The 14,806-nt window shown below is 41.5% G+C and overlaps 1 protein-coding gene across 2 annotated transcripts in view; it reads left to right on the forward strand.

Moving 5' to 3' along the window:
- The window catches only part of CTNNBL1 (catenin beta like 1), a 162,090-nt gene that overhangs the window by 69,367 nt on the left and 77,917 nt on the right, over nt 1-14,806 (forward strand). For both annotated transcript variants that reach the window (XM_058685552.1, XM_058685553.1), the window contains exons 8-10: nt 4,804-4,876; nt 5,115-5,173; nt 6,645-6,793. In XM_058685552.1, the coding sequence (XP_058541535.1) occupies nt 4,804-4,876; nt 5,115-5,173; nt 6,645-6,793 (281 nt within the window). The remainder of the gene's footprint in view (nt 1-4,803; nt 4,877-5,114; nt 5,174-6,644; nt 6,794-14,806) is intronic.

Genomic DNA, 14,806 nt, shown 5'->3' on the forward strand with positions numbered 1-14,806 from the left:
CCTTGGTGAGTCTGCTTTTTGTACTGGTAGCCTAGCAGTATATAGAGATACTCATAGATTTCTTCACTGAATGAAATGTCACTAATTTGTGCTAATGAGGATGAAACCCATTGCAGATGATTGCATTAAATGGTTTAGCAGGTGAGCAGATAACAGGAGTGAGAGAGATTGCTTTACAGTTCATTTTTGTGGGGAATACAGATTCATTAGGATATTGTGTACCCTTGAAAATAACCCCAAAACCCAAAGTTTTATTTTTTTTTCTTTTCTAAAGAAGCAAAATTAAGATTCTCTTTGGTCTCCCGGTTAAATCAGCGTTTCAGAAATAGTTGCAACATTCAGTGTATGAGCTAATGAACTGAGAATCGGCTGCATTATACTACATGCACAGCTGGTTGATGGGAAGTTCTTAGCCTCCTGTGACCAGGAGTTGGGATTTTACAGGGCACGGTCTGCTTCAACAGTTGCACGGGGCTGTAGATGTGTCTGAACCTGCCCCGTGTACCAGGTACCAGGTACCAGAGGTGAGCTGTGGAAGTAACCTGCAACTTCTGGCTGCGGGTGGTAGCACAATTGTTTTGTACTTTCCAGAAAAGCAGCAGCTCGCGAAAAGGTGAAGTTTAATTTTATTCAAAGCTAGTACATGCTGAGTCCAAACCTATGCTTGACTCTGTAATTACTCTGACAGCTAAAAGATTTAGGATCACCAGGCTCCTGGATAGCAGAGTCCAGAAGCTTCAAGTCCCTTTGGCTAACTTTGCAAACTCCAAAAGACTGTACCCACTAAATGAACCTCTCCTTTCTCCTGATTTTGACTGAATGTCCTTGTAATTTGGCAGTTTGATGTTTTGTAAACTTGGAGGCCATCATCTCTGGCTGAGATTTAAATAGAAATAAAACTTCCTTGGTGATTTTTGACTTTGGCCAGACATGGAAGATGAGTTAAATTCCCTCCTTCCCACCTGGCCCACGGTTTCCCACACTTTCCTTTATTTCTTTTCCACAAGATTAAAATACTTGGTTGTCATCCTCATCACCATGAAGTTTTCCCCATCCGATGGGAATGCCGTTTGTGAGCTGTTCACTAGGTGGAAAGCATTATTCTAGATGCTTCACATACATCTTTTATTTTATTTTATTTTATTTTATTTAAAAATTTTTTTTAATGTTTATTCATTTTTGAGAGAGAACACAAGCAGGGGAGGGGCAGAGAGAGAGAGGGAGACGCAGAACCCGAAGCAGGCTCCGGGCTCCGAGCTGTCAGCACAGAGTCCCATGTGGGGCCCGAACTCATGAACCGTGAGGTCATGACCTGAGCCAAAGTCGGAGGCTTAACCGACTGAGCCACCCGGGCGCCCCTCATATATGTCATTTCTCATCCTCACAAACAGCCTTCCAAGTGGTGCTGCTGTCCCCAGTTACAGATGCGAAGGGCATTGCACAGAGGGGAGGTGATTGCCCAGACACCGTGGGAAGTGGCAGAACCTGTGATACTGGGCCTGGATACCTCCAAAGCTTCCCCCTCTTGCCAGGTTACTTCCCAGCTGGTACCCCTTTCAGACTCTGACGCATTTTAGGGCTCAGTGTTGGGGAGTCATGGGACCTGATCATTTTGACTTTCTGATTAGATTCCTTCTTCGTGCCAGTTTTTGAAAGGACCTATATTTTAACAGAAAAAAGTGATGAAATTATGGTTTTTGATTTTTAAAACTGTACTTTGGGCAAATTGGAAACTCCTTGAAGTGTCACAGCAAAAGCTAGAGATTTCCTGAGGGGGATTAGGAATTCTCAGTAGAGGGGAACACAGCTGTTTGGTGCCTGTGATGTATATGCTGGTTAATATAATCCAACCACCCCATGAGGAGATTATTACTTATTTTCACTTAACTTAAGAGAAATCAGGTAAGAAAGGCAGAGTAATTTGGCCAAGATCCCATAGCTGGTAACCATTGGAGCTGAGATTCTAACCTGGATATTTCTGATTCCAGTCAAAGAAAAGCTTCTAGTACCTACTGTATGTTAGGTACTTCCATATTACCCCATTTAATTCTCATAGTAATTCTCCTGAGACGATTTATTTATTTATTATTTATTATTTATTTTTTACAGATAAGGAAACTTGAGACCGAGAGATGTTTCTTGGATCATGGGTGCCCCTCTCAGCTCATGATGCCCTTGATGTCTTAGGAATTTCGTTTTTACAGTGCCCCTATGCCAAAAAGGACCTAACAATCCTGTTTATTAAGTAGTTAGGTCCAAATAGTTTAATATGTATTTATGTCATAACAAATTAGTAGCCATACACAGGAATTAAAAGAAAAAATATTTTGGGGCGCCTGGGTGGCTCAGTCGGTTAAGTGTCTGACTGTTGGCTTTGGCTAAGGTCCCGATCTCATAGTTCGTGGGTTCGAGTCCCCTGTCGGGCTCTGCAGTGGCAGCGTGGAGGCTGCTTGGCCTTCCCTCTCTCTCTCCCCACCCCTCCCCTGCTTGGCACTCTAGCGTGTGTTCTGTTTCTCACTCTCTCTAAATAAATAAATAAACGCTTAAAAAAAAGAAAAATATTTTTATTTTAGACTTCAGTGCCGCACTTACTAATAAGCGTGTGTACCTTCTGAGTAACTGCGCAACTTGTAAAACCTTGGAATTCAGTTGAACACCACCGCCCTCGTTCTGTTGCACGTTGATTTTCACCCAGTTCTTTTATTACAGCAACCACCAAAACCCAGCTTCACAAAGATAGGAGGTCATCAAAAGAGTGTACCTGGAGCTAGTAGTTAATTCAGTGTTCAACAGATGTCACCTGTCACCGTGCTTTCTTTGGAAATTTTAAAGAATCCTGCGGTGCCCCTGTGAATTCAGTTTGACACCCCAGGTACCGCGGCACACAGTTTGGGAACTGCAGACTGTGTCGCGTAGGTAGTACGTGCTCATGAGTCAAACTGAGGTGCGTCGATCCTAGATTCCTGTTGTTCTTCTTCTTTTTTTTTTTTTTTTAACGTGACTGTATTACTTAATATAATTAATTTGAATTCAGCGTAATATCTTTAAATGCCGTAACAGTGGACAAGGTTCGCATCTAATTCACCTGTGTGCTTTCATGTTCAGTTCTTTGTCTTGTGTTTAGCAGATGCCCAATAAATATTCATTGAAAAAAAAAAGAGAAAACCTCCCCCTTATCTTGGAGACAGGATTTATAAAATCACAGAAAGGACAAGAGGCCTTGAAACCGCAGAAAGGCTAAGTATGATTCTAGTGGCCCCGTGTCTTTTGGCTTCTTTTAGTTAAGTGTATCTTGTTTCAAACAAGGACCCTGGCCCTTGAAAAGCTGCATATAACAAAGTTAGTGTGGCTTTAAATCATTTAAAATACCAATACTTGTAATTTAAATAATTCGAGTAAGTAATTTGATGAGCAAGTCCTTGATTCTGATAGAGATGCTCACCCTTGGCCTTTCACTTTTGTGTTTTGGTCTTTATAAAACTGCTTTCCTTAAAGTGAAACACACCTCAGATTGCATTTAAACTCTGGTTGTGTACTGAATTTCTTGAAAGAAGGCCTCAAGCTTGCCCAGGGAGCATACCTTGCAGTCAGTACACGTAAGACTTTGCATTTACAGATCTTTTAACCTAGGATGGTCGGCTTCCTGAAACCCTGTGGGGTGCACTAAGGCCTGACAAGGAAGACGTGCATAGAAAACTGAAAAGTTGCTGGGTGTTGCTTCATTAGGGGCCACTCTTCCTTCCTAAGTACAAAATCAATGTCCAAACAGCACTGTGAATAGCACTAAGGTGATGGAAGTGTTAGCTCCAAGACGAACACTTCCCCTGTCCTTTCCAGGTACAGAAATTATTTGTCATTTCAAAAACCTGGATAGCCAGCAAGGCTGCTGCTGATTAACAATTGTTGTCTGCGTGCCTGCATTTTAAGGATCAAGGGTACGGTAAATAAAAACACATCGATGAGGTTTGCTCTTCTCTGTGCACTTTTATGCAACGGTGCCTCGTTAATGGTGAGATATTTGAGTCTCGCTACCGAAGCAACGTGGTGGACAGCTGTAAAAGATAGTAGATATGTCCCCTCTGAAACACCAAGTACCAGACCGTGCAGCGGGGAAGGAATTGTGGGTAGTAATTTGGGTGTTAAAATATTAACACATTTCTGCATTTTTAATGTGGTTTCCTTTTTAAATAGTAGGCAGATTATGGCACACGAGCAGATAGGTTTATGATTTCAAATTAAATTTTAAGCATTAAAAAAAAATCCAAAAGGAACTACTTTGTTATAAATGCATTCAACTAATCTAAACAAGAACTTGCTTTCTTTTCACCTTCTCTGATCATCCGTCGGCTAATTGATAGCCTGATTTTATGATTGTAATATGTGAACGAAGCTTCATAATGGATTTTAGTCTTAAGGGTTACAAACTTTCAATCATTCATCTAGTTCACAGTTGAGTATATACTATGTGCTAGACAGTCGTCTCTGGACTCACAGTGGGGAATCTGGGAAGGCTTCACTGAGGAGGTGACTTTCATACCTGGGCATTAGCAGTGAGAGAGCCATTGTGTACATCTGCCATTTATGGTTGTACTATGTAGTATTTGAGTCTGATCCCTTGAGAGCAGAGGCAGACTTTTCTTTTCTTTTTTTTTTTTTTTTTTTTTTTTCTTTTTTTTACCTTTAACCTGCCTTTTGGCTTTCTAAGTTCTACTTCCCCTGAACTTAGATCCAAATTCTTGTGAACTAGGGGAGGGGAGCAAGGCCCCTTAACGTTTTTTTCTCATTTCTCCGATGTCCCCACAGGCAAAGATGCCTTTCGATGCCAACAAACTGTACTGTAGTGAAGTGCTGGCCATACTGCTCCAGGACAATGACGGTGAGGCTCCCTCTCGGTATTGATATTCTGTTAGGATAGGAGCCAGGCTTGTTTCAGATCATGACAGCAAGCTCTCTTGCCTTTGGCATCCCCTTGCTCTCCCTCTCGCGCTCTGTGCAGCTTTTGTACTCTGTCAAGCTGTATTGATTTTGTTTGCTGATGTATCAGTGTTAGACGGCTGTAAAATCTGACAGTTAGCTTCATTTTTTTTCTCCTTCTATTTTTTTCCCCCTTTTAGAAAACAGGGAATTGCTTGGGGAGCTGGATGGAATCGATGTGCTTCTTCAGCAGTTATCCGTGAGTAATTCTTATGCTTCCTGTCTGCCATGAAGATACATGGCCTGCTTTAAATGGGAGGTGGAGCTGGAAATTGTGGGAAGAAAGAAGCCATGTGATGCAAGCCATATGGAGTATGTTGGCGGGTTTGAGGTTACATCGGAGCTACGTGGTTTGCCTCCTTTTCTTAGTCATTTGCTCTTTATGACCAGATATCACTGTGTATCTGCTTGAATTTCCCCCGTCTTCTGGTGTTTGTCAATCCAAAAGAAGTGTGCTTCCTGCTTAAGTGCGTGTTCTTGGGCCAAGAATACCGAATTATTTTGAGTTGACCCACGCCCAAGATTATTTACTTCCTTTCCTTTCCATCTGCCAGTAAAATGCATTCTATCCATTTAGAATCCAGATAAGCTCAAGGAGTACAAGTTCCAGTGCAGTGGGACAGAGGTCACAGAGGAGGACAGGGAGGGACGTGGTACCGGAAGCTGGAATAAGACATTAGAAAATGCCATTTTCTCCTTGTAAGAAATGTAAATCTGGTTGAAATGTTGTTGTTCTGCCGGCATTCTGGAAATACTGTGAAGATGTCTTCTAACAAATCTCATCCGTGCTATTCCAAAACCAGGACTGAAAATAGATCATTTGGATAAAATCTTGAGTGTTGGGAGTGTCTGAGCTGTCAGTTTGCATACAGCTGCCGTCGTGGTGCCAGCAGCCGGAGTGGCTTGGCCTCCGCCCCAAAAAAGTAGAGCTTTGAAATGCGAATCTGTTTCCAGTTTTCTGGGAAGGTGCTTCGTCCTGTTCCTGCAAGATTGTTGTTCATTTTGTAGTAGGCTCTATGGGTACGCATATACTGTTAAAAAGGCTTTTCTCCTAACATGCCATATATCTCTGGCAGAGACGGGACTTCTGCTTTAAGCTGTTCCCATGACTTAGAGCCACAACTGCTGTGTGAAGGTAGTTCAATAGCCCCGATGGTGAGGAAACTCTTCCTAAGGCTGTGGTCGTTCTGGATTGTAGTTTCTTTTAGGTGTGCAGTGGGCTGTGGGTGGGTTGTGGGAGGGCTTTGGAGGTAGCTGGCAAAGTGGTTTCTTGACCTGGATGGTGGTTTCAGCTATACGTGTCTTTTATGGAATTTTTTTACACCTGTGTTCTATTTCACAGTAAAAGGGTTTTGTTGTTGTGTTTTGTTTTGTTTTGTTGTGTGTGTGTGTGTGTTTAATCTGGCTCCTTGAAACTATCAATCACTCATGGACCCAGTGGTCAGTTGAGTGTTTTGTTTTTTTGTGTGAACTGGTAGCTATTTAATACCTGTGAATCAGAAAGTTCAGTTTCTCTAAAATGGAAACTGATGCGAATTTTGTATGGCGAGCTTGTGTTTCTTCAGTTGTTGGGGTTATCGTGACAGGCAGGCTTTGGAAGTTGTCAAGCGCTGGCTGATGAAAGGACATTCTCTTATGGCTCTGTGCTTTCTGATGTCTTTGCTTGACAGGTGTTTAAAAGGCACAATCCTAGCACAGCCGAGGAGCAGGAGATGATGGAGAATCTGTTTGATTCACTCTGTTCCTGCCTAATGCTCAGTTCCAATCGTGAGCGCTTCCTGAAGGGCGAGGGTCTTCAGCTGATGAATCTCATGCTCAGGTACGTTTCTTATCTCCTAGCACTCTGTCTTTTTTGTCCAGCTCCTCACTGTTGTCTGAATTCCAGATCCCGTACCTATGGACCTATGGTCTTTTAGTCCATTGAGTTTCCTAGATAATGTAAAACAGTAAGGCCTTCAGGGTGTGTGTGTGTGTGTGTGTGTGTGTGCGCGCGTGCGCCTGCGTGCATGTGTGTGGTCTTCTCTCAAGTTAGAGTGGGTAGAAAATAGAAAGTACGTTTTGTTCTGTTTGTGCCCATTGTTATGTCAGTTGGTAATATGACCACTCCATTGAAGGGAAGTAACTTTTGGTTCCTTCTCTTACTGTGTTGGTTTTGGGAAGCCTGGTTATGACCTTCTAAACATACCCTATGTTAATTTCTAAACTTAGCCTAGTTTTCTTTATATCCCACATAGACCTATCTGTGCTGTATGTTTGTATTTTTGTGGTTGACAGAAGAATATCAGATTTTTTATTTATACAAAGTTTTCATTAATATCATTTTCTATGAGGTGCACATGTGCTATGTGGCTAGCATGGGAGATGAAAATGTGCAGGACAGTTCTAGAACTTTCCTTTACAGTACTTTCCTTATATATCTTATTATTATTTATGCTCTCATTCCATAAAATATTTAAAGTGAATATCATGTCTAGTATATTTCACAGAATCCTAATGTTGGAAGTAAATGGAAGGTAGCTTGTATCAACAACTCTTGAGAAATCTGGCTAGGAAAGGGAGTAGAGAAATAAGAGTAGGGGGTAACCAGAAATGGGAGTTGTGTGTGGTCAAGGGACTGTTTTTCAAACTGAGAGCCACTAGAGCATGTTTGTGTGGCCAGAAGACTCTAATCATTATGACTGTATGAAATTGACCTAGAGCCTGCGGTCTTTACATTTCTATTCCTGTCAATTGAAAACTCTGTTAAACCATTTCTTTAAAAAGTTTTTTTTAATAAATTTGATATACGTATCTATTAAATACAATTTAGAATATAGACCTGCAGAACCGCTGTTAAAAAACACTGATAAGGTACCGTGTTAAGTGCTGCACTTAGAAATGAATAAGACAGGATTCCTGCCTCCAAGAAGCTAAAACAGCTCTGTCACCGAAACACAACCCAACTTTGGATGTTTCACTTCTTCCACTCTTTTTTTCACTTTGTAATTATTTTCTTGTTTTTACCAGCTTTTTAGTCCTGTCACGTGTGTAATTTTCTGTACTAAGTTTCTTTTTAAACTTAACATGGCATTTCCTGTGCTGTGACATAATGTTTGTGAGAATTTGCAACAACTGCATCACGGACTCTAAGGAGATAGAGCTTTCTTAGTATTCTTTTGGTGATATTGAGACTATTTCCATTGTTTTGATATTGTAACAGATTCTACAATGACCATCTTTTGCTTAAAACTATTTTTGTATTTAAGATTATCAAGGGATATGTTTCTAAAATATCTTCTCTTTAAAGGCCTGTGTAGGGCTGGGTGGGGGCACAGTAGACCTTTTCGTTTGTCCAGTGCATACCAGACCTTGGATTGATTGGAAATCTTCCTTTGTGGAATTGCTTTAAAAAATCTATTTTAAAGTGCAGAGAGGGCCATTGGAATTGTTCAGAGGCCTTCAGCGTTCAGCTGATTTTTGCTAGCTTTACTCTCTTGAGTCTTTTGTTTGTTTATCTCCTTTACCCTTCTAATTGCCTGTCCTTTTGTTGAAATGACCCACCTTCTCTCGAGTAAATAGCATATAAAGAAGATGCATTTGGCTTCCTGGGCCTTCTAACCTTAAAACTGTACTCTACAGGGACTTTTCCCTAAGCTTCTTAAAGGTCTGAACCGCCAGTGTCTTTGGATGGTTGAGTGCAAATATGAAGTGATGTATTCCTGTAGCATATGGCTTGGTAATGTGCAGCAGTGGGAAGCTGAATAAATAACCAGAAATATGGATTATTCAAACCGGAATGCTGAGATTCTGGGAGCCTAATTAAGAAGGTGTTCCCAAAGCCTTAGAAACTGCACCTCTGTAGGATCTTCTAACTTTTCATTTTTGAATGCTGAAGTTACTGTAAGATTAATTCTTTTGCATTAACTAGCTTTTTTTTAGCAGATTCAGCATTCCCCTTTTTTCTCTTTCCCATGCTCTTTGTTCTGTGTTATTTTTCTTCTTCAGACTCCCAAATGGAAAGTTTAATTGGGAGGGAATTCTTTTTTCCCTACTAGATTCATCCTGATCTTCTAGCAGGAGCCGCCAAGGTGCTCTGCGTCTAGAGAGAGAAGCCCATTCAAACTTGGAGGTTGTAACACTAGAAGTTCAGGAAAATTTCTGTGGTTCCGTTGCCCCTGAGTACTGCTCTTCACTGTGATTCAGGCATTCAGCAGTCATGAAATGTCCACCTGGAAAGGTGGGAGTGTGGGACAGCATGGAAGAGTGGGCTTTGGAGTTGAGGTGCATGTGGGTTTGGAACAGTGCTCTTTCACTTACTAGTTTTGGTTATTCGGTGAGTTTTTCTAACCTTTCTGACCGCTGACCCTCAGTTTTTCATCTGAAAAATGGGAGTAACAATGCCAAATTTGCAGGGATTTTTTGGAAATTAAACTATATGTAAAGTGTCTGGGACAGTTCTGCAGCTGTTAAAACACTGGCGAAGTACTGTGTTAACTTACTACGTTAAGTGCTAGGCTTACACAGAGAGGAACAAGGCAGGATTCTCGCCTTCAAGAAACTCCACCGTTAGTAAGGGAGGCTGACATTAAATAACTATTAGTATCATTGAATGCGTTAAATTAACCATTCCTCTTAATAGTTTGCATGTCTATGGATTTTTTTCTTTACGTTTCTGATTATTGATAAGGAAAGGTCATCGGCAAGATAGTCATTTATGCACACACACATATTACACACACATGCAAAGGTATATACTATCCAACTTAATATCTATTAACTTTATTGAAGCATAATTGACTTATAATAAAACACTCCCATTTTAAGTGTACAGTTTTAGTTTTGACAGCTGAATGCATGTTTGTTTTCAACACGATGAAGATACACAATGGCCCTGTCCAACAGAAATGGAATGCAAGCAAGATATATAAGCTTATGTTTTGTAGTAGCATGGTAAAAAGGTTGAGAGAAAATTAATTTTAATTACATTTTATTTAACCCAATATATTAAAAATCATTTCGACAGGTAATCGATAAAAAACCATTATTGAACCATTCTACTTTTTTTCATCCTAGGTCTTTGCAGCCTAGTGCATATTTACATCTCAGTTCAGTGTTAAATTTTCATAAAGTACTTGCTGTGTGTTTAGATTTCGTACAATTTACAGTTGAAAAGGTAGATTCCCATACCTGAGTTTCTCCAAACAGACTTAAATGCTTCCTAATGACTGAATCAAGTATCAGTTTTTAAATTTGAATTTATTTAGTATGTGTTTTGTTTAGCCTATGTCACTCAACAGATGGTTTTTGAGATTCGTTCATTTTGCGTCTGCCAGTAGTTTGGTTCTTGTTCGTGTTTGTAATATTCCATTATACTTCTGCATTCCAGTGTGTCCGTTGCTTTTGTTATTCACCTGTTGGTGAACATTTGGGTTGTTGCCAGTGTCTTGCTCTTGTTAATAAAGCTGCTTAAAAGTCTTTAGAGAAATATATATTTTCATTTCTCTGGGGTAAATACCTAAGGAGTGGAATGACTAGGCCATATTGGAAATGTAAGTTCAATATTAGAAACTCCCAAGCTGTTTTCCAAAGTGATTGTATCATTTTATATTCCCTCCGCAGCACGGCGTGAGGATTCCAGTTGCTCCCTGTCCTCCTCAACGCTTGATGATTAAACTAAATTTCTTTAAGAATCCCCTCCCCCTGTGTCACTTCCCCAGCCCAGCTCTTACACCCACCCACCCACCCACCCACTCTCACATGTTGACGACTAGGTTCTAGCATCCCGTGCTTTCCTCTGTGGGAGCACTTACCATCCTGTGTGGTAGGCATCTGCTGGTCTCTGACTGTACTGTAGCACTCTCGAGAGCAGAAACCAGGTCGTCCCCTTCTCGGTATCCCCAGTGCCTAGCCACAGATACGCATTAGGCGCCCAGTAAATATTTCCTAAATGAACGAGAAAGATCTGAGAAACATTTTTGCTTTTTAAAATCATTGGTTTATATTGGGGCGCCTGGGTGGCTCAGTCGGTTAAGCGGCCGACTTCGGCCCGGGTCACGATCTTGCGGTCCGTGAGTTCGAGCCCCGCGTCGGGCTCTGGGCTGACGGCTCGGAGCCTGGAGCCTGTTTCAGATTCTGTGTCTCCTTCTCTCTGACCCTCCCCCGTTCATGCTCTGTCTCTCTCTGTCTCAAAAATAAATAAACGTTAAAAAAATAAATAAAATCGTTGGTTTATAGAATTTCTAGCAAACCCCATGCATAGACCCAAAGAATGAGGAGTGACTTCGTAAAGGCCATATAGCTGAGAGCTCAGTCTTCTGCCTGCGTATATTTGGCCCTGTTTTTCTCCATCAGATTTTTTAATGCCCGAAGAACACAACATAGGCCACAGGGTGGTTCTGAACCCCATCTTCAAGGCTCCGGAGAAGCCAGGCATCAGCTGTAGTCCCGGGCTCGCTGCCCTGTTTGGCCTGTGCTCATGCTGTGCTGCGGAGCAGAAACCCACACAAGTGTCCGCACTTCACTTTATCCCCCTTTGGGACACTTGAACCTCTCAGCACTCTTCTCCCACCAGCCTTCTAGTTATTTCAGGGTTATGGTTTAGGCATTCATTTCTTACAACCTTTCTGCTCAAGGTCCAGAGAATTCCTTCATGCAGATTTGCAGTCTCTCGGCATTTGTTTGTAGGACCGTAAGGAGGTCTCCTACCTCTTTGCCCTTACCGGACAGGCCTTTGTCCTCCGCCTTACCCTCCCACCCAGGTGTTAGTTTAGTTGTCGGGTAACTTTTTTTTTCACTCCTGTGTTAAGACTGTTTGGACTTTACAGTGCTTGACAGAATCAATGAGGGGAAAAAAAAATCTTTTTGTTTTTTGTTTTTTCTCTGTCAAAGGACAGATGAAGACATTTTGGGAAAGAAAAGATTGTTGAGGTGGTATTTAAAAATGAACTCATGGCGTGGAAAAAGCAGCAGCTAGCCATCCTAGAGTATAGGAACCTCCCCCCCATCAAAAGGAATTTCTCATTTAGTCATAATGTTTTGATAAGGAAAGAGAAAAGGTGGAGTGAGGGTGGAAGGCGCAGAACCTCGTGGGCAGTATATACTGTGTGTATATGGTCTGTACTCCCCTGATGGAGAAAATACCGCTCCTTGTGGGTCAAGCAGCTTGGCCCCATTCTTTTGCTTTGATTTCAAGAATTACAGTACAGTGAGGATGTTTGCATGGTCTTTGGCTGGCAGCAGAAGAGTTAAGATATGAATAATGAAGCCAAGTGGTATTTTTGTAGTCAGGTATAGTTGAGAGAAAAAGAAAATTTAGGAAAGCCACAATTTATTGGGCAGTTTAACAGAATGATCAGATTCGGAGAGACCCAATTCACAGAAATAAGACTAACTTTGGGGCACCTGGTTGGCTCAGTTGTTTAAGCGTCCGACTCTCGATTTTGGCTCAGGTCACGATCACAGTTCATGAGATTGCTCGGAGCCTGCTTGGGATTCTCTACCCCCTAACCCCCCCCCCCCCCCCGCCCCTCCTTAGATGCCTCTCTCTCAAAATAAATAAATAAACTTTAAAAAAAAAATGACTCACTTATGGGGGGATGGCCCTTTTAGAATTTATCCAGACGTGAGGATTGAGCTATACAGATGCCCTCATTGCCCCCTGGTTTGCCATTTCCAAGTTCTTGGTTACAGCTGTCTCTCTTTGGTAGGATGGTTGCTGCAAATAGAGGATTTCAATATATCAGGTTTAATTATAGACTGTACTCCAGATCATTTGCTTCTTGCCACTGCAGAGCACTTTTTAACAGCGTGTCCTTGTTTCAGTGGTTCAGTGTTCTTTAAGAAACAACAAAGCCAGTGGGAGACAGAAGAATTACATTGTCAGTTTCCTTGAAAATGTTGACATGAAGCTTATTACTTCTGTTGTAAAACCCTGTTCCAGTTAGAAAGAGAAGAGACCACTGAGATCCCAAGGGATGTGTACAAATGCAGCTTGGGGTTGTGTAGCAGAAACACAGTGAACCCATCTTGGTTATTAACTGTATAGACAAAAAAAAAAAAAAAAAAAAAGAGAGAGAGAGAGAGAGAGAGAGAGAAAGAAGAAAGAAAGAGAAGGGTACATAGACACATCTCTTTAGGAACCACCAATTTTTTTTCCTCTGAGGCTTTTCAGTAAGATTTTCCTTAATCTAAAGAAAATTGTCTCTGACAAAGAACATAAATAAAATGACAATGGTATATCATCTGCAGAGTGAGCATTTGCAGGCCCGGTTCTGGACCGTGGGCTCGTACCAGAGCATAAAGGTAGGTAGGCCAGACTGGGGAACTCTTAAACCTTGAAATTTTATTGCCTTGCTTTTTGGCTTGTTCCGTATTGGTTTTGTTCTTCATGAACCTGTGAAGGGCCAAACTTGATTGCATTTTTATCCTCGTGGTCCTTTACAGGTTTGTTTTTTTTTTTTAACCTTTATTTATTTTTGAGACAGAGCATGAATGGGGGAGGGTCAGAGAGAGGAAGACACAGAATCCGAAACAGGCTCCAGGCTCCGAGCCATCAGCACAGGGCCTGACGCGGGGCCCGAGAACTCACGAACCGCAAGATCATGACCTGAGCCGAAGTCGGACGCTCAACCAACTGAGCCACCCAGGCGCCCCTCCTTTACAGGTTTTTGTTGTTGTTTTTGGAGAACAAGAGCCTTTTCTTCGGACTTTCAGTCTCTTGGATTCAACTGCAAAAGCAAAACACTAATGCAAATGTTCTAGAAATCGGCTGTGCTTCCTAATGGGGCTGTATAGGGTTTGTGCTCCAAGCTGCACACACACATCTTGCTTGTTGTTTGTCCAACAAGCAAGCGCTCCCTTTCTCCGCACACTGAATATTACCATTCTTTCTTCGACGAAGAACAGTGTTTGCACCTGTTCTCTGGGAACCAGAAAAATGCTTCAGAGCACAAAGTAATCCTTCCAACAGCCCTCCAGGCTGGCGTTACCTCTTCATAAATGGAAAGTGCTGTGGCTGAGAAGGCAGATTAAACTGAAGCAAGTTTACTTGGCAGGAAATGGTGGAGGACCTGTCTGAGCCCTTCCTTCAGACTTCATAGCTATTCATCATTCCAGTGTAAATTGCACATATTTAAAGTATACAATTTGATGAGTTTTGCAGTATGTGTAGACCTATCATACCATCACCACAAGCATGGCAATAAGCATATTTATCATACCCAAATGTTTCCTTGTACCCCTTGGTAATCTATAACTCCTCTCCCTCCACCTCACGTCTCCAGGCAACCATTGATTTGCTTTCTGACCATTATAGGTTAGTTTGCATTTTCTAGAACTTTATGCAAATGGAGTCATACAGTATGCGCTCTTCTTTTTGGTCTGGCGTATTTAACCAACTATAATTATTTTGAGATTCATTCCACGTGTATCGTTAGTTCTTTTTCTTTGCTGGGTAGCATTCCATTTTAGAAATATATCCCAGATCGTTTATTCACTTGTTGATGGACATACGGGCTTCCAGTTTTTTGCTCTTGTAAACAAAAGTATGAATATTCAAGTAGGTACCTTTGGGTGCATGTATTTTTAATTTCTCTTGGATAAATGCCTATGAGTCTGGGGCATGTAATAGGTATATGGTTAACTTTTTAAGACACTGTCAGTCTGTTTGCAAAATTGTCATACTGTACCGTTTTTATATTCCCACCAACAGTGTATGAGACTGGCATTTGCTCCACACCCTCGCTAATACTTGGTATGGTCACTGTTTTTTGTGTCAGTCATTCTAGTGGGTGTGTATAGATGTCTTGTGCTTTTAATTTGCATTTCCCAGGGCGCCCAGGTGGATCAGTTGGTT

The sequence above is a fragment of the Neofelis nebulosa genome, chromosome 9, assembly GCF_028018385.1.
Source record: "Neofelis nebulosa isolate mNeoNeb1 chromosome 9, mNeoNeb1.pri, whole genome shotgun sequence".
NCBI lineage: Eukaryota > Metazoa > Chordata > Mammalia > Carnivora > Felidae > Neofelis > Neofelis nebulosa.